Consider the following 27,050-nt stretch of genomic DNA (forward strand, 5'->3'; position numbering starts at 1 on the left):
ATTTTGGCTATCTTTCATTTGTATCCTTGGCCCACAGCAACAGCTGTACACGATCAATATTTGGTCTGCTTGTAATTCTGAATGAATCGAGAAGGAACAAGCACTGGCACGATACCTTGTTTTCTGAGTCAGCCTCCCAATATTTCAGCTCATATTTGATAATGGGGTCCTGGACTGGCCACAGCCAAGTTAGCTGGATCCGAGTATCTAGCTCCGCCTCAGCCTCAAAGCTGGATGGCTGAGCAGGAACTTGAAATCAAACAGGCACAGACATGTTAGCGACAACAGATGAACATGTATTTTCATGATGCTGATATGAAATAACACATGCAAAGTAGGGCTGGGTATCGATACACATTTCCTGTTTCAATTTCCAAATTCTAACTGAATTCAATTCAGATTGTTTTTATTACATGTGACATAATGATTGATTTTTACCCTGCCCTATGTAAAAGTACTGATGTATTATTGTTACAAAAACTCACCTCCTTGCTGTGTCTTGACCTGCAACACATCAGATGGTGGGCCGTCCCCTACAGATGTGAAGCCCAGGACACGTAGGCTATAGGTAATGTCGGTGGTCAGGCTCGAGATTGTGGTGAGACGGCTGTCGTCCGTGTTGTGTTTCTGCCAGGCGCTGAGAGGAGCATCCAGGTCAGATGTGTAGTAGATGCGATAGCCTCTAATCTGACCATTAGGTTCCTCTGGCGGTTCCCACTGCACCAACATGGTGCTGGCGCTCAGCATCCGTGCCTGGACGTGCAGCGGTGGGGAGGAGGGCGCCTGCTCACCTGTCCGTGTCTCAACCGGGTCACTGGGTGGCCCACGGCCGATGTTGTTGACCGCCATCACACGGAACTCATACTCGGAATAAGGGCTGAGACCACCAATGCTGTAACGTGTGGTGGCAACACCGTCCACTTCTTGGAAGTTGGTGTCCGAGGTCTTGGCCCGGTACTGGATAATGTAGTAAGACACAGGTTCAGGGTTTCCAGAGTCCCATGTCAGGGTAACGCTCGTAGCTGTGGTTTCAGTCACAATAAGAGACGTAGGAGGCTTGGGGAGAGCTGAGGAGTAGACAATAAGAAAGGAAATGAATTGGATGACAGTTTATGTAGGCTAAGCTGCCTACACGGTACACTCCTAAAATAGAGAAAGACATGCAATGTAAGACAGCAAGAGAAAGAAAGGCAGACTGTGCCGCCTCATCATTGTGTCTTTAAGATTTGTGGCTGGACTCCAGATAAATGTCAGTGACATTCTCCAAGTCCATATTGATTGGTGAAGTGCAAAGTGGAATCAATAGAGGCAGCCACGATGACGAGGAACGAAGTCTGGCAGGGCTCGGCGTTGTCTGGTGGGACCAGCCGCACTGATACAGCTCCAGACATCTGGTCTGGGTAAACACATGCTCAGAATAATCTAAAGCCTTTCATTTTCTCAGAGCCCACAGTAAAACGCGGGAAGTCCCTAAAGCTCAGTCAACAGAGAGCAAGTGTCCATGTTTTTTCTTTGTGTGTATTTGCCAGGCGTACCAAACAGCTGGTCAGAACCTTGGGGTTGCAGTTAGAAAATAACTTTTTCTGTTCTCTGACAAACCTGTTCAGGGTCTTGGGTAAAATAACTGTCTACAGAATCTTTAAACCTAAGAAAATCTACAAAATGGACCTTATTTAAGTTCTTAATACACATTCTTGGTCTAAAGTCGAAAGTAAACTTCATTCCGCTCTGGACTGCAAACAGACCAATTGACGTCATTTTCGTCATCAGCACAGTCAGCTGATGTACTGGCTCACGTCAATGGAGTATACTTTTAATGTCTTGCATGCTCAACAAGATGCAAGACGGAGCAGAACGTGGAAAATGAAGTATACACCTAGGCTATTACTGCAGAAGATTCTTTCAAAAGAATGAACATTTTTGTGTAGAGAGTGGTCATTCGAGGATCTTACCTTTGACTGACACTTGTGCAGTTGCCTCGAATCATACCAAGAGAAGGAGATAGCTACGCAGGTGTAGTTGGTCGACTGACGGATGTTGGTGAGCTCCAGGACATTGCGCCCCACGGGCATCTCCTCATCCTTGGTGAGCTCCACCTCACCAGCCATCCATTTGACATAGGGCATGGGGGCACCTACTGCCACACAGGTGAGGTTGACACTGCCCCCTGGCATAACCTCGTGATTGGTAGGTGGGATGGAGAAACGGGGTGGCACTCGTCGTACTACCGGAACGAAGAAGAAAATGTGGTGAGAGATTCAGTATGTGCAGTATTGTAGTCCTTTTGCTAACCTTTGATACAAAAACCATACACAGGGTTTATTATACAGGGTCTACCATACACAGGGTCTATTGTGATTACTACGTCTCTAGTGTAAATACTAGCACTATGCCACTAACCTGAACAAACTAACATGAAGTCGAGCTGACAGGTCAAACAAATTCTCTTCAAAGGCCGGACTGCCACTTTTTCTATTTGTTAAAGCCTGAAGCTTAACAACTGGAGGCAGGAAGTCAATATTGTGGCTCACACATATGTGCAGAAGAGGGCGATAAACCAATACGTGCCGAGGGAAGGGTGAATAAGGCATTGTAATGGTATTTCTTATAGAGTGAGACATTAAAATTCATGCCAAAGGGGAGCTTTATTGAATTGTGGATTTGAAGAAAAAAAACATCCTTGCTGAGGCATTGCAGGATGTAGAGTTTTCTCTGTCAGTTTATCGCACTGAGACCCTGGTCTGTTGTTGCTTGGTCCTGCCTAGATTCGGGAACCTGTCTGAGACCTTGTGGGAGATGTATTGTTCGCAGGGCCCTCTCTTTGTGAGCCTCTGATATGCAGATAAACCTGACATTAAAAGAGGTTCCCATGGAGACGAAAAGGAGCCTACTGACACTGTGCAGAGATGGGGAGGAGAGAGGTGAACTATCAATGTGGGGGCTGAATGGAATTCAAACCTGCCTTGACATAAACTGACTCGACTGCATGAGGCCAAACTCTTGGTGTACAAGGAACTAATCCTCAAGGATCAGCGCGACAAAAACAACATTTTAAAAGGGTATTCTGTTACCAATGTAAATACTAGAATGCATTTCACTTTCTATGTGTAGTGCTCAGAATCTTAGATTGTGGTACGATGGCGGTAGATACTAATGCTGAACTATTTACAAGAAGCACAAACTGGAGAGACTTTTCTCTCCTATTCTCCCAAAATAGGAGTATAAAACCACAGCACATTAAACAGACTCTTCCAATTTGTGTTAATGACCCGCTGCCTCATGTCTGTCTATGGAGAAATGGCATAGGCAATAATTGGTTTTTGCACAGGTCCTCCTGAAATTGGATTCTTGACTATGTTCTCTCATTTTATTTTCAGATAGACACTGCGACCAAGCTTGTTATTCTCCTCATTACGTTTGCATTGTAAAGGCAAAACGATAGACTCTTGAGCATTTTTTCTTTGAATTAGGCTATGTAAAATTCAAGTACTTCAAGTCCACTATTGCAAAGAAATTACAGTAGCAGTAGCATGTCTAAGAAATACAAATATTCACTTCATTGATTTCCAAAGAAGTCTGAGACACTGACAAACCATGACTATGGAAATGGACATAGGGTGACAATAATTTGTAGGATAAGAATGGAAATTCGGTGTGGGTAATACAACAGAAGTGTATTACTGTCAAAATAAACACTGATGATATTTCTATAATAAAGTTTCAGGTATCAGGAAGCAGGTTGGTTACAGGATTCTTCATTCATAAACCAAACCATACATCCACTGTGGGATAAAACGCAGTTAACTTAAACCTGACAAAAATGAGAAATTAAATTAAATTATTAAAAATATAATTACAGATGATTGTTTGTAAAATTTAAGGGGGATGTTTTACATGGATTAAAACTAGTTTGGACTAATTAATGAATTGCTATCCCTATTAGTCCAGGCTCATGCAAGTCACCTGACACAACACATTCAGCCAGATAACATGGATGAGGGGCAGCATAGCAGAGGGAGTGGGATTGATAACAAGGGTCTCTGATTAAAGAGGGATCCAGATTGAGGTCTGCAAGAAGCGGTTAAGAGTGAAAAAAACCAACCTCCTCGAGGGTCTAAGTGATGAGGTGAGAGTTTGACCAGGTGATATGATGGAGATGAAATTGAAAGACAGAGACAAATGTGAGACAAGAGAACAGGAAAAGACATTCCTATAATTTCATGGCAGTTAGAAAATGCAATGAAAAATTGAATAAAGACAGAGACACACACTTGAGTTAGATTTGTATATACTCTACCATATCTCATACTGTAGGTTTACAATGTTAAAGGTAAATACAGGCATATTATAGGATAAATGTCAAAGAAATTTAAGAAACTTATCACTACATGTCTATAAGGATCACAAATCTCATTGATAAAGGTTAACGGTAGACATCAATTTAAGGGAGTAAGTTCGGTTATAGAAAGCGGCTGTCCCTCTGGTTAATAACTTTGTGTTCAACTATATTTAACACTATAAAACAAGACTGACAACCATATTCTTCTGCTGTGTGAGTGACCAAATAAGTTACTCAATTTCCAATTTACCATTTCTTGGGAGTATCCAGGACGTTTTTTTTTTTTTAACTAAAATAAATTGATACTTTTTTTCATCATGGATTCATTTAATTGATCACAAGTGACAGTAAAGACATTTATAAAGTTAAAAGATTTATTTCAAATAAGTCAAGAAATGTTTTTTGAGCATCAAATCAGATCATTAGAATGATGATGTGACTGAAGACTGGCTGTTCAAAATTAAATATCAATTAGAATATCAAGAATAAATTACAATATTACAATAATTTATAATAAATTATAATATTACAATAGAAAACAGTTATTTTAAATTGGAATCATATTTCAAAATATTACATTTTTTACTGTATAAAAATAAATGTAGCCATGTTGAGCATAGGACTTTTTTCAAAAAATATTTAAAAATTTTACTGACACCAAACTTTTTAAATCTTTTCAACAAGGAACAAATACTGTATAGTAGCCTGTTTATGCAGAAGAAATTAATTACAATTATGATATAATGTCACTGTGACATATATAGTCATTTTTGTGAGACATTAAGTCATAATTTACAAGAAACTGTGCAATAGTGAGAAATATAATCTCAGTTTTGAGATATTAAGTAATAGTTACAATTCACTTTTTTGTTTTAACAGACTTCCACAAAAACAAAAACAAAAGTCCAACGATGGGAACAGCACAGGATGACTGACATATTATTAACATTTTCCTAACATATGTTGGCGTACCATTACTGCTATACTATACGAACAATTCAGAATGATTGAACATTTTCTGACAGCTGTCTCTGTATGCTTTTGCGAGCATTCATAACCATATCTCCAGTGAGGCAGAGAAGGCCACTGAGATAATCTAAAAGGGCCTTCGGCCATATTCTGTCACAAACTGACACATGAAAGATGATGATGTCAGTTAAAGGCTTGTTAGGACTGCCAAGGTAACACTACAATACAATGATGTGCATTAGCGATATTAACATTTATCTTCCTTAAATATTGAACAAAAGTAAGCGGACACATTCACACAAGATGTGAAGTATGCACCCACTTCACTCTTGATTTGTTGTCAGTTTCAAGAGCAGAGGAAAGAGAGCAGACAGTGGTTGACAACTTTTCACTATGGAAAAAGCGGCTGACAAATGAGCACTCACATATACAGCCAGTATACATGACTGTGATTCTCCCAGGTGATATAGTCCTCTGTCAGACAGATGGACGGAGCGGGAGAATGAGAGAGAGAGAAAGTCATAGAGCATTTAGACAGCTCCCAGAAAAGTGCTGAGGACCAGGAAAAAGGAAGCAGCTATTGAATACATAGATCCACTGACAGGCTGGCGGTCTTAGACACCCAACTCATCTAGCGTGAGCAGATAAATGAGCGGGGACGGGCGGCTGAGGAATGGTAGTAGTACGCTGTGCTGAACGCCCTTGAAAAGAAAAGCATGATTAGCCGTTTTACAGAGACGCTTTGAAAAACAAGCACCCACACCCAGGCTGTGATGGACAGATGGATAAAGTCGACCCATTATGCACCTGTCAACTCTGAGGAAGTTAGTTGTTGGTATAACTCCAGAAGTTCCTGTTTTTGTTATTATTATTTGGCAGTGCACGTTACGTTTCTTTGTAGTGAAATGTGAGGTCATACAGACTGATTAACAAATTATAAATATTCATTCTGCTCCATGGGTGATTCTCAAAAAAAAATAAAAAAAAATAAATAAATAAATAAATAGTAGGAATAGTAGGTATTGGAATGTGACAAATTTAATCAATTAGGCACAAATCAAATAGTAATATACAATAAATAATTGGGGGTGCACTCATAATGCGAGAAAACTTTTATCACTTAAATTATATTCAAATTAGTATTTATAATCATTTAAATTAGTATTTATAAGCAGTATTTCATCAATAAAAAGACAATATATAATTTAAATGCAAAGTATTTATAAATAAAGTTGTATTTAATAAATAAATAATTAAAATAATAATAAAAAGACCATATTTTGTTGAAATAAAGTATTTATAAATCAGGCAATATTCAATAAATAACAAAGACAATATAATAAATAAAGTTAATATTTAATGAATAATTTAAAATATCATGAGACCATATATTGTTTAATTTGCTAATTATTTCAAATGCACATAATATGTTTGGTACTGCATTCTATTTAGGCTGATATAAATAAAGTAAAAATGACCGCATTACATGAGAATCTAATCACTGAAAAAAAAAGAAAAAAGAAAAAACCTCAAAAGTTAAACATGCATAACCATAATGAGAACTTGGGGTAAATGTGTTTAATTATCATAAAAATAAATGTCAAAATGCAAAACATCTTAGGGGCTGTTTACACGACACTTAACTAAAAACAGAAATGTTTTTTTGGCCATTTATTTACAGAACAACAGCGTATTGGCAGCCTGAAACCACAAACGTTCACAAAAATATAAAAAAAAAAAAAAAAAAAAAAAAAACGGGTTTCAAAGTGCAAGTTTTTGGAAAGAGATACCATTACTGTCTCTGTGTAAACTACAAACTAAACTACATTTGTGAAAATGGTGACGTCACGCGCATGCATGTTCTGTGTTCAGTGTATAGATGTGTAGTGTTTCTTTACTAGTGACATCACCAACTACTGGCCTGGCAGCGGTTTTAGTACTTTTCACTGATCCATGTGAATAGGCATCGCTTTGACAACACTGTCAACTGTAAGCGGAAAACGTGAAGAAAAAAACTCTTCCGTTTTTAGTACATCATTGTCGTGTAAACATACCCCGAATGTTCCTAAAAACAGGCTTCCTTTTTATGCAAAATACAATTTAACCCCTTTATTAACTTGCAAAGCGTTTAGACACTCATAGCAACCTCTTGTGATTGAGTTGTATGATGATGTCTGCAGTTTAATCCCGTTGTATGAAACATTTTTGGCCATTTGTTTTACAGAAAGCATGAGAAGGCTTAGTCGTCACTTCTTGCGTGACAATAACTGGGTGGCACCGTAACGTCACTAGCTGGAGGCCATACTGGCAGCCTGCCATAAGCTCCCTGTTATTACCTGCATGGAAAGAGCTGAAGGGGTTGACACTCATAACAACAGCACTCTCAGAGTTCTGTTTCACAGACAATGCCTCCAACACCATTATACCTTTAAATCCATGTATTAATACTGCAGGTGTCATGTGTGGCACTAACCTTTGGTTAACCCTTTTTGTCTTTTCGCTCTCATAACAAATACTTTGATAAATATACATGTTTACCTGTGCGTCAGTTGCTATGAAATCAAAACAGAGCAGAGAATGTTTTTTTTTTTTTCAGGCACAGTTTGGTCAACAACTTTTAATTTATCTTGGCTTTGAAATGTCAAACAAAGTTCAACAGATGTGGAAGTCAAAACAAAATTGCAACATGGTCAAAATAAAGGTGTGAATCATTGTTGAGGAAGTTGTTTTGATAGGGGCGGCACCTGGAGCATGTCTCTTACCTCGCACGTAGAGATTGGCGGGGGCTGAGTAGCGCGTCCCGGCGCTGTTCGTAGCTACACATTCGTACTTGCCCTGGTCTGATTCCTCGCTGTTTTCAATCTGCAGAGCTCCTGAAGAAAAAAACAAGAATAAAAGTCACCTCTTTGATTTACGAACATGATTATGAATCCCCTGACGCAACTTTCCCCAACAAACCACAAACTTTCACTGCAAACAATCAGTAAACACCCCCTGTTTAAATGTCAGACCTGTTCCACTGTGTATATAGTTTATTGTCCAAGAATGCTGCCTAAGACATATGCATTAAGCTGATTTTGCAGGTTGAGTGAGTCTACAGCACAACATATTTGCCTTTCACTGTCATTAGAAAAAGCTTTCAGGATATTAATGTCATTGACTCGGAGCCAATTACACTACAGCATATGACTTTATTACTCCTGTGGCATATTTATACCCACCAAAAAAAACAAAACATCAATACCACACAAAACTATGCAGCCTGTGTGGTCACTATAGATAAAAACTGTGCTTCATAAGGTCACATGAGGACAATATTCAACTAGTCTTTTAATACTGCTGGTCAAAAGTTTGGAATATTTAAGATTGTTTCATGTTTTTGGACGTGAAGTGTCTTATGCTCATCAAGGCTGCATTTATTTGATAAAAAAATACAGTGATAAAATGATAATGATAAAATACAGCAAAAACTAATATTGTGAAATATTACTATCATTTAAAATAACTTTTCTATTTGTGATGGCAAAGCTGAATTTTACTACAGAGTTCAGTGTCACATGATCCTTCAGAAATCATTCTAATATTATACTGATTTGGTGGTCAAGAAACATTTCTTATTATTATCATCAATGTTGAACACAGTTGAGCTGTGTAATATTTTTGTGGAAACTGTGAACTTTATGACTCCGAAAAAAGAAATAAAAAGAAAAAAGGATGCATTAAAGGATTAGTTCACTTCAAAATTAAAATTTCCTGATAATTTACTCACCTCCATGTCATCCAAGATGTTTATGTCTTTCTTTCTTCAGTGGAAAAGAAATTATGGTTTTTGAGGAAAACATTCCAGGATTTTTCTCCATATAGTGGACTTCAACAGCTACCAATGGTTTGAAGTTCCAAATTGCAGTTTTAATGCAGCTTCAAAGGGCTCTACATGATCCCAGACTAGGAAGAAGGGTCTTATCAATCGAAACAACATTTTCCACAAAAAATAAAAAATTATACTTTTTAACCACAAATGCTCATCTAGCACTAGCTCTGTGATGTGCCACGCATTACATAATCACGTTGGAAAGGTCGTTTTTTGTAAAGGCCGTTTGCCTTAGTCTTTGCACATTTGCTTTGTAAACACTTGCATGGTACTTTCGCCTACGTCACACGTGACCTTTCCAACGTGATTATGTTAGGTGTGGCGCATCGCAGAGCTCGTGCAAGACGAGCGTTTGTGGTTAAAAAGGTTTTTTTTTTTTTTTTTTTTTTTTTAAGAAAATGACCGATAAGACCCTTATTCCTTGGCTGGGATCACGTAGAGCCCTTTGAAGCTGCATTGAAACTGCTATTTGGACCTTCAAGCTGTTGATAGCCAATGAAATTCACTACATGGAGAAAAATCCTGGAATGTTTTCCCTCAAAAACCTTAATTTCTTTTCAACTGAAGAAAGAAAGACATGCATTTTAATTCTGAAGTGAACTAATCCTTAAACTGATCAAAATTGACAGTGAAGACAATTATAATGTTATGTCATAATGTAAACATTTCTATTTCAAATAAATGCTGTTATTTTTGGACTTTCTATTCATCAAAAGAATCTTGAGAAAAAAAAAAAAAAAAAAAAAAAAAAAAAAAAATCACTGTTTCCACAGAAATATTAAGCAGTAAAACCTGTTTTCAACACTGATAATAAGAACCTTTAATACAAATCTTAATTTAAATATTCTTAAATTTTAATATTTAAAAATATTTCTGTTTTTGCTGTTTTTTTGGGGGGGGTTTTAATCAAATAATGCAGCCATGGTGAACATAAGAGACTCAACAAAAACATTTAAATAATCTTGTTCCAAACTTTTGACCAGTAGTGCATTTATTGAAGATATCACTTCAGTACACAAAAGGAGGTAAATCTCAATAATATGAAACAACATTAAATGCAGCAGATACTTTAGAACTACCCATTTTGACATGGGAAGGAACATCAAACGAAAAATCAATCTGGGTGTCCTAACCATAGATACAGCATTATCTTCTACAAGACTCTGCCAGGCTCTTAATCTAGCAAAAGCACACATATTTACCTCTGGCAGTGGTGTACCATCATAGCATAGGTTATCACCTGCTGTTCAACCCTGACTACTTTCCAGCATCCCAGTGCTGCAGGGAGGAAATAACATGCACCACTAACCTTGCCCAATCTCCAAGTTCAAGGAAAACTGATTGGTGGTGTTTCCTACACTGACAAGCAGCAAATTACTAATCAATTCGGAGATTGCTCAGCACTGATTGCCATCACCCCTCAGTCCTGACAACACATCTGATTGATGGTGCCATATTGTATAAGTAAAGGGACCACAATAAAGAAAGAAGAAAGAAAAAAAAAACAAAATCCCACCTAAATCAGAGAAGGAATGTGAAAATAGCCACTGTTTTATTTCAATTTTGCATGCAATTAAATTCTTTGACAGTTACAGACAAAAATGTATAATCTTTTTTAACCATCACTGTTTTTTTTTAAGTATCTGGTATGACATACAGTATGTTAAAGGAATAGATCACCCCAAAATGAAAATTGTCATTTTTTTCAACACTTTCATTTCAACTGGAGATGGAAGTACGCCACATGGAGACATGCATTTTTGAAACATAAATACAATGCGGGACAAACTGTGCGTCTTGATGAGGACATGAAATTGTATGAAGTGGATACATGTCCCTCACTGATAAAGGAGATACAAAACAATATGAGTTGAGTGAGATGAATTGAACACAAAGACCTGCTGTTGCTAGCCTGATCAATTAAACATCATAGCCACGAACAAGGAGAATTCAGCCAGTAAAATTCAGCAACCACTCGGGAACATACGGCAGTGTCAGCTTTTTCTCCCCTAGCGAGACAGACGTACTCTGATTCAAAACCTGAGGTGAGCTGACGTGCTACAACAGTCATCGGTAACAAACAGGCCTTTGTTATGTGCAGTACACCTTTTCTCTTTTTTTTTGCCTTTTCAACTTTGTTTTACAGTCAAACTGCAGGGGTCCTCAGACCACTGAGATTGCTAACTGACTGAGTGAAGTAGGGTAATGGCGGTTTTGTCAAGCACTCGCCTCTAGCAAGCATGCTTTAGCAATCCATGTTTCATTCAGAACTGAGAGCAACTGTGTGATTGATCGAATGCTCCATCTTAACAATCAGGGCCGTGCCCTCATTTCCCATACATACTCATTTTAGCATAAGTAGTATGCAAATTCAATCATTTCAATTTCATCACAGCCCAACTGGAATGTGAGAGACACACTCTGGAGATTCTAAAGATGGCCTTCTGTCTGAAAACTAAACTCATAGCATAACTTTAATAAGACTCGGGCCTCAGAAAATATCCACAACAAACGCACGTCACAATAACTAGCAAGAGTCGATTACTTTATTCCCCTCATCCAAGGGATAGTTCATCGAAAAATGAAAAATGAATTGTTTCTTCTGTGGAACACAAAAGATATTTTGAAAAATGTCCTGAACACTAATTTCTATGTAATAAACAATGAATTCTGAAAGTTCTAATCCCCATTTATTTTTACTACATGTAAAATGGCGACCAAGACATTCTTCAAAATCTCACATTTTATGTTCCACTGGTTTGGAGCAACATGAGGGTTTGTAAATTATCAGAATTTTCATGATTTATTCCTATTATATCTTGGTAAGTGAACGCGTTTCAAAATAAAGCACTTTTAGTAATAAATACACTACTGATCAAAAATTTAGGGTCAGCAAGATGTTTTTGAAAGAAGGATTTTGATTTATTTGATAAAAAAAATAAAAAAAAAAAACAATGGAAAACATTTACAATTTAAAATAACTGTTTTCAATTATAATATATTTTAAAATGCAATTTATTCCTGTGAAGTCAAAGCTGAACTTTCAGCATCTGGTCTTACTCCAGTCTTGAGTATCACATGATGCTTCAGAAATCATTCTAATATGCTGATTTGCTGCTCAAGAAATTTTTTATTATATTTTATTATCAATGTTGAAAACAGTTTTGCTGAATATCTTTGTGGAAACCTTGATACATTTTTTCCCAGGGTTCTTTGATGAATAGAAAATTCATATGAACAGCATTTATTTGAAATCTTTTGTAACATTACAAATGGCTTTACTGTCACTTTTGATCAATTGAATGCATCCTTGATTACTAAAATTATTAACTTTTTATAATTTTTTTTTACTTATCCCAAACATTTGAATAGTAGTGCATTTCTGTTATATTGCTTAGATATCAGAACACAGACAGGTTGAATGCTGGGACAAAGGTTGTATATGTACTGAACAAGCAGGAAATGACAGTGGTGGCGATGAGACGGGTAATGGATGAGACGTTTCGTGAGACACATTCCAGCTGTCTTACCTCGTATTGGCGAACCCCCTAGGTGAAGTAAATTGAATGCAAACAAGATTGAAGAGAAGTGTTAGTAGACGAGAGAGATAGACAAAGAGAGATAAGGAAAACAAAAGGGAGAGAATCAAATGAAAGTAAGCTTAATTAAACAGAAAGGAATCAAGTTGAGCGCAGACTACTGCTCTCCGAGGATTAGTTGAATGTTGGCTGTCTGGTGCAACGGAATTAGCTTCGGAAAAAAAGATCCAAGGGCAAATTTTCTTTGTGGTAAAATTCTGAGATAGTTTTGGTGCCTACCAAACCTGACGCTTTAAGGAATATTTGCAGAGCTTAGGGAAACAAAATGTACTCGGGTTATTTTTGTTCACAGCATTGTTCAGAAAATCACAGACCATGGCAGGTTAAGGCGACAAGTTTGGTGTGAGAAAAGCAGAAACAGCTAGCAACAATTCTGTACACGTGAATATAAGCCAACATGAAATGTCATTCGACACATTTTACTTCCGTAAGTTAAGACGTATTTCAAACAGAAAAAAATGATTTGAACTTATTTGAATGATAAATCACATTTAATTACTTGCGTTTACCATTAGTATTTTTATTAGCATCTTGACAACTGCACATCACTGTTAGACGCTCCGGTTCCCATAGAAAACTGAATATGTTTTTAATGCTATTTTAGCATTCTATGTCAAAATTTGCTGCTGATTTGAAATATGCTATTTAAATGTGAGTTTGGCTTGTAGTTTTTTTGGCGAGCAAGCAATGTGAGTTTGGCAAGCTGCTTTCAAGCCCAAAAACAGTTGGTCTTGCATGCCTGAAATAGTTTTCTGGAGGTGTTGCAAATATAGCAGAACAAATGAAGAAATCTTCCTTGAAAGGGACTTTGCTATTGGATAACACTGGTTATATCGAAAAGCTATAAATCATACACCTAAGAGTTCATTTGGATTTCATGCCGACTTAAACTATCGGTCAAATCACAAGGTAAGGTTACTTCGCCATTACCATTGTCTATCAGAAAACACTTATCTACTAGAAGCAAAACAGCAAACATGTCATTCAACATTATCCAGAAGAGTAAAACAGGCAGATAAGCCAGATAAGACTAGCTTTATTGTCATAATTTTATGTTAAGAGTGTCCTAAAAGGGCCATAAAGCTTTGCGCCTCATGCCGTCCAGAGATAAGCTCTTTGAGGAAGCAATGTTTTGATGTTTGGTGGAATGGTACATTTTGTTCATTTGACTTTTTGCAACCAAGTGGGAGCTCATACATTCAACTGTGTATTTGTAAGCTGTGTACTTAGACGCTGATGCTAGAAACTTGAGAACAAGCTCTGCTGTGGACTTGCCCTCTAAATGAAGTGGATTTAGTGGAGAGGGATAAGCTGTGAGTCAGTCAGGAGCCATTAATCCAGCCTGGGCAAAGTCCTGTTCATCCGTCTGATCCTAGGTCAGACCTGAGCCGTCTATCCATTAGGAAGGTCTACAATTTAAATAGAGCAGCTCATCTTCTACAGGCCACTCTCATATTCCAATAAGGTTGCCTACAATTACCCAGACCATTTGCATGTAGCTTAAGACTTTAAGTTATGGCCACATCAATACATTTCTCCTTCAATGGTAAGCAAAGACAAATTTGCAGACCAAAGGCCTGACACTGCACAAACAGAGCTGTGTTGATAGGGTATCTATATTTGTGATCAGTTAAGTTTAGTATATTAGTTCCTTCTCCTGTGATTGTAGGTCTGAAGAAGTGTGCCATTCCTACCTGAACGAAGCTGTTTAATTCGCCCATTGCTGTTGATGTCTACCGGTAGGAAGTCCTTGAACCAAGTGATCTCCGGGTCAGGGTTCCCACTGGCTGCACAAAGCATCGTGGTTGTTCTTGTTCGCTCCACCACTTTCAGCTGAGGGCCCATGTCTATGGTGGGGAAGCCATGAGGAATCTGGTTTTCTGCAGCAAGAAAAAGAAAAAAACAGGTCAAGTCAGGAGCCAAAAATCTAATGATTTACCAAAATAGGGATAATGATCTCAAAGATCTCTGATTGCTTTGAATCAAGGGTTAGAGATGTGAGCCGGAGGTAATTGTCCTGCAAAAGCAAATCCAGGACTAGTCTCATTAGTGCACAGAATCAATTCACTTCCCAGAAAAAGGCCTTCCTTTGCATTAATAAGATCAAAGCATGGCGAGGCTAATCCACAGGACGTTTGTGTACCATTATTCTAACATGTAACACCATATGGACGCCAAGCTTTCAGTTTTAAGCCGCAAGCTTTTGGTTTGTTCTAAATCTTTATAGGAGTGTGTGTAGAGACAGAGCAAAAACATTGAGAAAGGAAAATGCAAATTCAGCTACAAATAAATCCAAACATGACAGGGTCAATACACTAGTTAGAACTAGTTATGCTACTAGCAGGTCAGCACTCTATATTGATATTTCTCATACTTTCTAGTTTTACTTTTCCACACTTTTCTGCACAATCATTGCCACCTTTAAATCCAGCACGGAGACCCAATTTTATTCTTTATCTTCATTATTCATCATCTGAGGTTCTAATGAGTTATTTCTTTTTTAAAAGCCATTCCTTGCTAGTTTATCATTATCATCATTATTATTATTATTACAATCTTAAATTGACCTTACCTAATTATTATTATTATTGCTCTCATCATTTCTTATCTTATTACTAACAAAGTCTAATTTCTGTTGTTAATTGTTAAGTGTGCTTTCAAACTTTATAGCTTACTTCAGGACATTTAAGATCAAAGTCTGAAAATTTCCCCTGCAACCCCCATTTTTATTATGTTCACAATTCAAAATGTAAACAACAGCACTGACATCATCAAAACACATGCATTCTCAATTGCCACTGGTCATCCTTCTTACATACATTTGCATAGTGAATTGTGATTGCTCTTTTCTTTCTTATAACATTTTCACCATCTTCAGCCGCCTCTACACTGCAAAACTGGTGATGTGTTGATACTCATGTGCCACAGAAAGAAAACAAAAGATGTGACAACCGCAACATGCAACTGATGCAGCATTTAATTTTTGCAAAACCACAGCCTAAAACTGCTTACCTAAACTTTAAACCTTACACATTTCTTTTGCTGTCTTGCAAACACTGCTGTTTTCTTCTGGGAATGCAAATCTAGTTGGCAAATAATGCTTTGTCCTTCAATGGTTTGGAAAACAACGTTTCCACTCTGATACAGACTGTGACGCCATTCACTATTTCTACACGAGGGAGTAACAGAGCAGATATCTCCAAGTATCAAACATTTGCATAATTAACACAAATTATATGAATACTATGAAAAAGAACACTAATTATAATCACAAACAAGACAAGCAAGTGGGCCAGGCTGTAAACATACGGTTTCTAAGCACATGAAATCATGAACAAAGCAACAGTATGGCTGTGGCACTTGTTTAAAATGACAATGTTTTCTTCTCAAACATTCACAAAAAAGTTTGGATGAAAGCCCAGGATGCGTAATATTCACACTTGCAATAGCAACAACATTACTGCAACACCACACTCTCTTTGATGCCAAGGTAAGCCAAAGGGCAAGGCTGAATTATTCAACATTTGAAATGTGACAAACATTTCAGTGATACTAAGGTGGGGCCATATCCTGTTCCTGGAGATCTAACCTTCCTGCAAAGTTCAGCTCGAACCCTGATAAAACACAACTGAACCAGCTTATTAAGATCTCCAGGAGCACTTGATAATTACAGACAGGTGTGTTGGATCAGGGTTGGATCTGAACTCTGCAGGTGGGTAGATCTCCAAGAACTGGATTAAGAACCTCTGCTCTAAGTTCTACAGAGCACTACAGTCAACTTTGATTTATTGTTTCTTCTTATTCCAGTTAGTTCAACATTAAATCATTGGTGTATCAAGCCTTAGAGCATCAAGCCACACTTCTCATGGAAGCTGAATTGAAAAGCTCATGACTTCAGGACAATGTAAATCAGACACACATCCAAAGTGAGCAAAGCTCAAAAGAGTTATTTCACGAATCACTAACCCCCTTATGAAAACATCGAAATAGGGAATCGTTTAGAAAGCGGAAAATTTTACGCGGAATCCGCACTGGAGGGAACTTTTCAGTACAAGGTAACTTGGAATATGAGGCTGTTCAAGTTATGCCTCATTAAGAAGCGAAAACAGGCAGATTTTTTTTCTCTCTTTTTTTTTTCTCAGGAGTGACCTTCAGAAACTCATGTATCGAAGTGTACATTTTTACCTCAGCATGCTTGAGAGAGGTCAACTACCTGCATGAGTGTGGGCTGTATCACTATGCCGGTCCTTTTCTCAGAGCAGATTCTGAATAAACAATTGAATACATTTTCTTGAGAAGGAACATGTAAATAGTACCTACCAAGTGTCATATAGTCAGCATGCAAAAAGGTAACAGAGCACGCAAGAACATCTAAGAGAAAACCAACTGTTCCCTCAGTGGAGTGTAAAAACGTGTATTTCAGGCTCCCCTATCAAAAAAAAAAAAAAAAAAAATAGTAGAAAAAGTAGAAAAATACAATCTCCTGTTCTGTAAGTGCCTTTGAGAGCAAAATGGCATACTATATGCTATGTGCTATATGTTCACATATACTTATTAAAGGTGCACTTTATTTGCATTTTGAATGCATTTGCTTTTTTTTTTTATGTGTGTGTGTGTGTGTGTGTGTGTGTGTGAAAGTTGTCTTAGAATTATACTGACACCTAGTGATGTGGATGAAGAATCATGCAATGGAAAAATGTTCTTGGTTGCAGACGCCACTGCAGAAATTAGCATTCAGTCATGATTCATTTATTTCACGAGCGAAAGGGTCAAATAACAGGAAGGTTACTGAGATAAATGAGTAGTATTCAGATGGTCATGTGACCACAACATGGCAGCCACCATGAAGCAACCCGCTCCTTGTAAAAGAAAGCAGCTTTTTAGGCTACTAATGTGTCTGGAGTCTTCATCTTGCATACACTGTACTTCTCTTTAACTATCACTGTCTATAACTTTTAATGAGGAAAAATTGCTGACTGCACCTTTTAAATATGCTTCCTAATATTTTGCTTATAAGTAATGTTTATAATGACAGAGACTTCCTTACAAGTATAGTGAGTTTGAAAAAAAGTAAATGGTATGTGAAAGTAAAAACAATTGAGAAAAAGATGGATTTATTCCACAAAAGAAAGCACAGAGGAAAAAAAAAACTGATGGTTACATTTCCTAAATAAAAGCGCCATTCTCCATCCTTGAAAGCACTTTTATCATTTACACCTCTTTACTATGCATGAGGATTTAAAAAACAGAAGACTCAAAGCTCAGAAATTTGTTTTTAATGCAATTCTTGTGTGCTTATATTGAGTCGAGCAAGGACTCCATTACTGAGATGAATAGGTAAGATGGGAAAAAGTCTGCAAAATGTCCCGCTCTGTCCCGAGTCTCTGCCACATCATAGATGTGGGCGCCGCAGCAGATGGCGGTTTGAATTTAAAAAGCCTGCCAACGCTAGTTTCATTGTTTCCCCGAAGCAGTTATGACAAGGTGCTTGGCTCTGATGGGGTGATACATTTGGTGGGTAATTGGGATGCCATCTTGTAAAGAGCAGAGGGAAACTTGAGAGCGGACGGAATGAGGAGGAAGTAGGAGGAACAGCGAGAGAGCTCTGCAGAAATGTTCCAGCAAATAGTCAATAGAGAGAAACTGAACTTTAACGACAGTGATGTCATGTGTTGAGGTTCTCTGCTTGTGTTGCAGAGTTTTATTTCACCTTTGTCTGAGAGGTTACGCAAGCGAATGAGGTCATGGTATACGAGAAGCAGAATTCCTGACAATTACAGACAAAGAGTACAGGCTCAAGTTTTTATGCAACGTCAACACCTTATTTGTATCATGTTACTTTAAAAATGCAGTTGAGCATACTGCCATTTCAAGAGAAACAAAGATAGCAGCTTGACTATGATTCACGACTACCAAAACCATGTCTAAACGTCAAGCATCATGTCCTACTCTTACACTGGGTGCGGCTCTATTGTTCATTGTACATGAAGCTATAGGTTTATTTATATTAGACTGCTATTTTTTTGGAAAGGGGTATTGAGGCCAGTATTTATTTATTTATTTTTTATTTTTTTTTAATTAATACTTTTATTCAGCAAGGATGCATCAAATATCAAAAATGACATTTATAATGTTTTGTAATGTTACAAAAAAAAAAAAGCTGTTCTTTCAATTTGTATTCTAGAAAAAATTATCAGTTTCCACAAAAAATATTAAAGTCCCCCTGTAGTCAATTTTATCCCTTAAAACTCATCTTTGATCACCAAATTGACATATTTAAATGTTTTTTCCTTGAAAAAAAAAAATTAAATAAAAAAATGTCTTCATGCCTTAACATAGCTTGAATGTAACTCTACACCCTTGCCTGATTTAGTATACGCGGTTCTATGAATATGCAAACTAGCCCCGCCTCCACTCACTCACAGAGATCCACTCGTAGACGATCGCACGTTGACGTGATTGGTTACAAGGTAGTTTGTGACGTCAGAATCACCAGCGATTTCAAACTGCGTTTTTGAGACGGTCTTTGGTTCACTGCAGTTTTAAAGAGAAAATACTCAGCAATGGTGTTGAATTTGCACATGGTTTGTCTTAAAGCAAATTAAAAACACCACACAGACATATAAACAACATTAAAAACTTGATTTTCACCACAGGGGACTTTAAGCAGCACAATTATTCTCAACATTGATAAGTAATATATTGTGCACCAAATCAACACCAAATTCAAATATATTCAAACAGAAAGCAGTTATTTTAAATTGTAATAATATTCCATGTTGTATTTTTTAACAAACATAAATGCAGCTTTTGTAAACATAAGAGACTTTTCAAAAATATCTTAAAAAAATCTTACTGACTCTAAACTTTTGAATGATAGTGTAGATACTTTGAGTTGTATGACAATGTTGAAGGCATATGATGAAATTCAGAAAAAAAAAACTACATGTATGTGACATTTATGCTTGTATGACATCCGTCATGTTACGCTCACTTAATTGATCTTTAAAACCATAAGTGTTTTATTTTTAATGTAGACAAAACTGTATATAAATGTTATCACTAGCTTTAAAAGAGCTGGAAGGACCTACAACAGTGTTTAATAGTTAAGACCTCGTGACGACCTCCATAAACGAGTGCCACTGTAACAATAGTATCCGTGATAGTGCCCAATCAAATTTCTTTCCTGAATGGGAAATCTACTGTTGCCATCCACAGACCCAAAAGCGGGTATTTAATGAGACCTTACCAGCGTGATAAGACCGTGCAGGCCCTTGCAGATTGCAATCTATTGTATTATCTCCTCAGCTGTGGAACCAGGCCAAGAAGCAGCCAAGTTTCTGCCAAGCCAATCGATGCATGTGACCACAAAAAAGGAGCTAACAGAGTAGCACACCACAAACCCATCTGTAATCAGTTTTGTGGAAAGAAAAGGAACATTGTTTTTCGAGAAGCAGTAAATTACGTGCACTGAGAGTTACATTCAATGCTATGAGCAATCAGATAACACAGAGGAACAGATCGAGGCTTGAAAGTTTGATATTTACAAAACTTGAGCACTGAAGGAAACCAACGAATGAAACTAATGGCGAACAATGGGAAAGAGCTAACTCTGTATCATTAAAAAAACAAAGCAGCAACGCTGCCAAGAGAATAACAATGGCTTTTCAGGTGGTTGGTTAAGTAAGTAGGACAAAATGTCCTGAAGGCAGAGAAATGGAACGGTGAGCCAATCTAATGTGAACAACAAGGGCTGCCATAAACTTGGTTTAGACATGCATAGGCTGCATGTCCTCAATGCTGGGTCAGAGCAGAGAGGGACATAATACACATTACAGTGGATCCGACATGAGAAGTAGTGTAGGGGGGTCACCGTGGGAGGATAAAGAGGGAAATGGAGGACAGGAGGGGTACGTGCCAACCTCCTGCCAGCTCCAATTACCAGGGAGAATAGAGCATGGCATGCGGGGTGATGGGTCTAATCAGAACCCCGCTGAAGAGACAAGTCTCTGTCCTCAGACCCCACTGTGAAACAGCCCGAGTGCTCTCCACGTCCACGTCAGCCAGAGTTATTCTCACCCTGCACAAACACGTCGCCACAGAAGAGGATGCTCAAATAGTGATGAAGCACCGTGGGGCACTCACACCGAGAACAAGCCGTTCGTCAGAGACTGATCACGCATGCTTAGATCCAATGAGTCTGGTGTAACGTCCATGCTATATGCTACCTGTATGTGTTTAAAGGAACAGTTCACCACAAAATGATTTCAATGATTTGCACTGAATTTTTCTAGTCGGGTAAGCCAACTTCTAAACAAATAGCTTGTTTAAAAACAATGGAGTATTTCAGTAAAAATCTCAACAGTTCTTGAGAAACAAATGTCCTTGTAATTCCCAGAAAGGTGTGTATGAGAGTGATGGATGACAACAATTAAAGGGGACATCTCTTTTGATGGAAGGAGCAGAAAGGTTTCTGTAGTGATATATGAGATCAGAACATCAACCATTTTTCTACATCTTCTAATTTCCAGAGATCATTTCGAGTCCAGATTTGTCGATCTCTGGAGAAAACAGCTTTTTACATTAATCAGCTTGCCAAATAATCTGCTTTATTGGCTCATCATTGAATACATACACACATATATATATATATATATATATATATATATATATATATATATATATATATATATATATATATATATATATATATATATACACATATACATATATATATACATACATATATACATATATATATATATATATATATATATATATATATATATATATACATACATATACACATACACATATACATATATATATATATATATATATATATATATATATATATATATATATATATATATACATACATATATATACACATACACATATATATATATATATATATATATATATATATATAACAAATTAAACAGATGTGTTGTCCATTAAGAATGCAAGAAAAATTATTAGCAAATCGATCTAAAAATAGTTGTCTCTACATATTAAATTGGGTAAAAGTACTTTAACAAACACATTTATCTTCAAATTAGATCATACTCTCAATGTAGCCACTCAATACTTACGAATAACATACATTCTAGAGAATCAGAGCAATTACGAATGAGAGACGGCAGGCACTGCATCCGAACAAAACACCATTCATTCATGCAAGATGACATCAGTGTTAGGTGATATCAGTGACAGCCTAGATATCAGACAGTAAAGAATGCTGCTTTGCCTGCAGGCTGATGTAGGAGATAACGTTTACATGCTATTATATTTGCATTTTTGGAAACAAGACTGAGTACTTTTAAAATGAAGCCAGAAAGACAAAACATTTAGCCGTTTAGAAAAGAACAAGACGTTACACCACCCCCCAGTGGTGTACCATTGAAATATCGAAACACTTAGGACGTAACGAAGCCTTGTTTACCGAAATCACGCGACTTTGGCATTCTTGATACAAGCTCTGAAACACTGATTCGAAACAAAAGATTTGTAAAGCTCCGAAGTTTCACAAAGCACTGTTTTGAAATCGCCCATCACTAGATATTGTTGAATAAAGTCGTTATTTTGTTTTTTTGGCACACAAAAAGTATTCTCGTCACTTTATAACATTAAGGTTGAACCACTGCATTCACATGAACTGTTTTAAATATGTCTTTAGTAGCTTTCTGGCCATCTGGAAGAGTTATTTATCTTGCTGTCAATGGAGGCCTCACTGAGCCATCGGATTTTATCAAAAATATCTTAATGTGTGTTATGAAGATGAACAGAGGTCTTACGGGTGTGGAACGACATGAGGGTGAGCAATTAATGAAAGAATTTCCATTTTTGAGTGAACTAACCCTTTAATAAAATAAACACACAAATCCCGTAGCAGATCTAGGCAGGTGGAGCTGGGGAAGGTGGAGGGTTTCAGAGGAACTCTGATAGCATGCTGCTACAACAAACACTGAACCAGACTATTTAATTGTTTGAGCAAGCAATCTCATTGGCTACAGGATCAGCAGAGGCCAATCAGCTTGTGCCATGCAGTAATGATCTGATTGCTTGTAAACTGAATGTAAAGGACCTACCAGCCTGTGCCCTCTATTTATAATGTACTGTATATAATTAATAATATTTTACTTGAAAGAGCTCATTACAATGCATTATTGGCCTGACTAACGCTGCCTACCTTGTGGAGCAGCTTTGGCTTTGGGAATTTGCTTATGATGCTGTCTAGATAGGCAGCACACTTGTTTTTAGAACAGAATTTCAGTGTACAGAGGGTCATATCCTGGTTCATTTTAATTATGAGCACAGCTAGGAATTCATAAGGATCAAACTAAAGGCAGAAAACAGACCAAGTAAAATCAATAGTTGCCCGGAACATCCTCGCCTTTAAATGATATAATTGGCCCTGCAGATTTGCAACCTCACAGACACATGCAGTAAATATCAAAGCAGCGTGTATAAAGGTGAACCGCACCCTAGGAGTGGCAGAGTCCCGTCTGCAATATTTCAGCAGCATGCTGTTTATCTAAGTCAGTGGCGAGGAAAGAGGTGTAATGCATGCCATGACCTTTAAAATAATACACTTTTTCTTGCTGGCCAGAATATTCAGGCTGACTTCCTTCCAACAGTCACTTAATCAATATTAGGCAGGTGCGACGCTGGTCGCTCTCTCCCTCCCTCCTCTATCTGCATGGGTCTGTCTTTCTGGTTTTTCCTCTCTCCATCTCGCCCTTCTTCCTGTGTGTCCTCCAGTTTCTTGCGTCTCGATATGATCTACAGCCCTGCCACAGACGTGTAGCTGTTATTTATGTTACAGCACACTGGTTTGTACATAACAGCACATGTGTGACCCATTACCACAACCGAAGGGTGATCTGCTCACTCCACTCAAGCGCAACGGCCCGAGTCACCTTGAGCCATGACAGCCGTGTGGAAATCACACGATCTGCTATCTGTTATAGATCACCTTATTCAGATGTAGAGAGCACGAACAGAACTAACATCCTGGTCACGTAGAGGCCATCAGCAAAAACAACAGTGTTTTTATGTTAAGTGTCTTATCCAAAAATAATATATAATATTAATTATAGTACAACTGAATCAATATAATTGCAAACTAAAGTAATAAAATAAAAAGTATATGATTATAATAAAAATAAACCTTAAAGGTGCTCTAAGTGATCCTGGGTGGAGTAACTTTCTGTTGACGTTCGAAGGGTTGTCAAACAAAACAGAGGCTAGCTAGACCCTCCCTCCTCCTCCTCCTCCTCCTCCTCCTCCGCGCTTCCTGAAACAGTCATGAACGCGCATTTAAAATCATTCTTGTCGGTTATTGGCTGGAGCATGTTTATTATGTTTTGTGGTCCAGGCTGCACCAGTTTGTTTTTGTTGCCGTTTTCGGAGCTTGTGGCGACTACAGAGACCGCGTTTTTTACAGTGTGTTCAGGGGACAGGCAGCTAGCGGATAGTGAGGAGATGTTTGCTGTATGTGACAAAAAAATGTTTCGGCCTAAAAACGCGTGACATCACTTAGAGCACCTTTAAGAAACTATATAAAATTAAAATATCCTAATTGAAAAAATTAAAGTACCTGATCCCCTAAAACAAAGCAGCGTTGATACATTGAAACACCTGTTTAGTTGAACCACTTCCAAAAGAGTTTGCTTTATAGTGCTGCTGAAAGTTACTGAGAATTGTGTAACATGAAAATGAAGCCCCCTCAGCTGGGTTCATGTGACAGCCTTTACTTATTCTTTCAGTTTGCTGACAGAACAACACAGATCAAACACATGAACCTCTCTATTAACGCATCTTCTCTTCAGGCTGTGCTAGAGCTCTGACACGGAGCTAATCAAACTAAAGATAAAACAGACTGTATAGCTGCCACTCCTACCAAATTTTGACAGACCAACAATCTCACGACCCGAAGCGCTGCAGATAACCACAGAATTTGAACGTATATCACTCACAGCCTTTGAACGTCCCATGCAATTTGCATTTTTGTTTGTTTTTCCACCCCAGTTGCATCTTAAGAGTTTGAATAAATTTTGCTTAAGTAAAAGATTCAATTTGAATATTTTTGGTCCATCTGCAAATGTTCTCTGATACCTGTAAAAGTATATATATATATATATATATATATATATATATATATATATATATATATATATATATACATACACATATATACACAAGTATATTATATTATTATACACATATATATTTATTAGTGCTGTCACTCAATTAAAAAAATGAACTCGATTAATCACATTTTTTTCTGTGATTAATCGTGATCACAATTAAAAACACTTACGTTTTTAATAGATTTTATAATGTAATAATTTCACAGTTAATCTCCAAATTAAAACAACATAAAGAAACAACATGGAACTTTTTATGAATGAAGGCAAGTATCAGTGATACTAATACTGCTACTGATGTCTCGATGATATTGACTGAACCGATTGAGTTTTAAACAGCCCCCCTAAAGCGTGTGGTGGGGGATAACTGAGAATGAATGGGGGAAAGTCACGTGAGAGGAGGCGATACCTCCATCGTGCTATGATTGGATATGGTTGGAAATGATTGATTTGTGCAATAAATCCCGCCTCTTGTTTTCGTACGTGTTCGTGAAATGGTCTAAACGAACAAAATTAGGGCTGCACGATATATCGCACGATACGAAAAATAACATTGAACTTGAACGCGATTATCGCTTAAACGCGATTCTTAGTGTGATTATGAAATCGCAAAGGCTGCGATTGTTTTTTATGCACGGCTTGTCAATGAAGTATGGCTCCAAATGCTAATCCATCTGAAAGCACTGCAAGTTTGAGTCGCTTATAATGTACATTTGAAAAAGCAACACGCGTCAAACATCTTTCCAGACATGAGAAGCATTTATTAACATCTTGTCCAACAAAAGACAACATTTAATAACATGTTTTTACTCCAAACTCACTTCATAATGACAGTTGAGTGTCCTTCTGTGAGATGATGTGGCTTCTTACACAGAATAAGGCAGTCATGTGTTTATTAGTCATGTTTAATTAATCAAAGCATTTCAATCTTCTGTTTATTCAGCTACAGCGATATGATGCCTGTTATCTTCTGCTGCAAGGCATATTTTGAGTTTCTGCGCAAGAGCGCCCTCTGGCTTTCAGATGGAGAAGAATTTACTACTGATCACAGAGCCGTACAGCTCTGACAAGCCACGCATTAAATAATCGCAGTCTTTGCCATATCGCGTGCGATTTTATCACGATAAATCGTGCAGCCCTAAACAAAATGATGGCGTTAATGGGAAGACTTATTAAAAATTAAGTAAACAATTCACCCACTTAGATATCACTGCTTCAAGTTACGTCAAAACTTGAAATGACCTGAAAACATACTGAGCTTGATGACTGATGATCCCAAAATAATTAGTTGACTAATGAAAGAACAGCTGAACATCAGTTCACAAATATATATATATATATATATATGCATTGTAAACAGAGTGTGTCACAATTATGAATATGGGACCACTGATATAAACGTCTTGTATATTATATGTACAATATGCAGAATGATTGCAACAAAAAGAAAAAAAAAGTGGTTTTAAGGTTAGAAAGCATGAAGATCACGGCGTCAGAATGCCAATCTGTCAGTCAAGTCTGAATCAAGACGCAACCCATATCAACGCGTTATGGCTCATATTATGTGCATATGAGCAACGTTATGTGCATTTGAGCAACTTTTCCTTTTAACGGCAGTTGGTAAACCCACTAGAAGGTGCATACCGCCACCTACTGCACAACACATGCACGACAGCTGACGTAAAATAAAGAATCGGGCTTAGGATAGCCGATACCGATCAGTAAAAAAAAATTTAAAAAATTAATCGGCCCCGAAAAGGTATGCAAACCCTAGTTGTGACTGTTTACTATACAACACAGCCTCTTTTATTTATTATATTGCCTAATAATAGAATTTAGCATATTTTTACCCTTACTTTTTCTCACTTGTTCACCAGACTACATTATTCTACTTATTTAGCTGTTAAAACTGAAAGCCTACGATCATTTCACCCTGAAGCTACATTGACCAAGCTGTCGGACATACGACGACTCAAAGTGTGAACTGCTCCAATTATGCGGCCTAGTGAGCATGGCTGTCAGAGCCACAGGGCTGCTTATTCACAATTACCAGAGCAACATCAGACAGAGAATGGCCACTCTATAGCACTACAGATTTAAAGCCTGTGTCACACGTCTGA

General features: G+C 37.5%; 1 protein-coding gene across 1 annotated transcript in view; it reads right to left on the reverse strand.

Moving 5' to 3' along the window:
* Positions 1-27,050, reverse strand: part of ptprfb (protein tyrosine phosphatase receptor type Fb) — a 235,675-nt gene that overhangs the window by 78,348 nt on the left and 130,277 nt on the right. Inside the window, 7 exon segments of the mRNA XM_048162494.1 lie at positions 116-249; positions 486-1,067; positions 1,953-1,995; positions 1,998-2,224; positions 4,103-4,114; positions 8,071-8,181; positions 14,473-14,658. Of these exon segments, the coding sequence (XP_048018451.1) occupies positions 116-249; positions 486-1,067; positions 1,953-1,995; positions 1,998-2,224; positions 4,103-4,114; positions 8,071-8,181; positions 14,473-14,658 (1,295 nt within the window).

The sequence above is a fragment of the Megalobrama amblycephala genome, linkage group LG17 (assembly GCF_018812025.1).
Source record: "Megalobrama amblycephala isolate DHTTF-2021 linkage group LG17, ASM1881202v1, whole genome shotgun sequence".
In the NCBI taxonomy this organism is placed as follows: Eukaryota; Metazoa; Chordata; class Actinopteri; order Cypriniformes; family Xenocyprididae; genus Megalobrama; species Megalobrama amblycephala.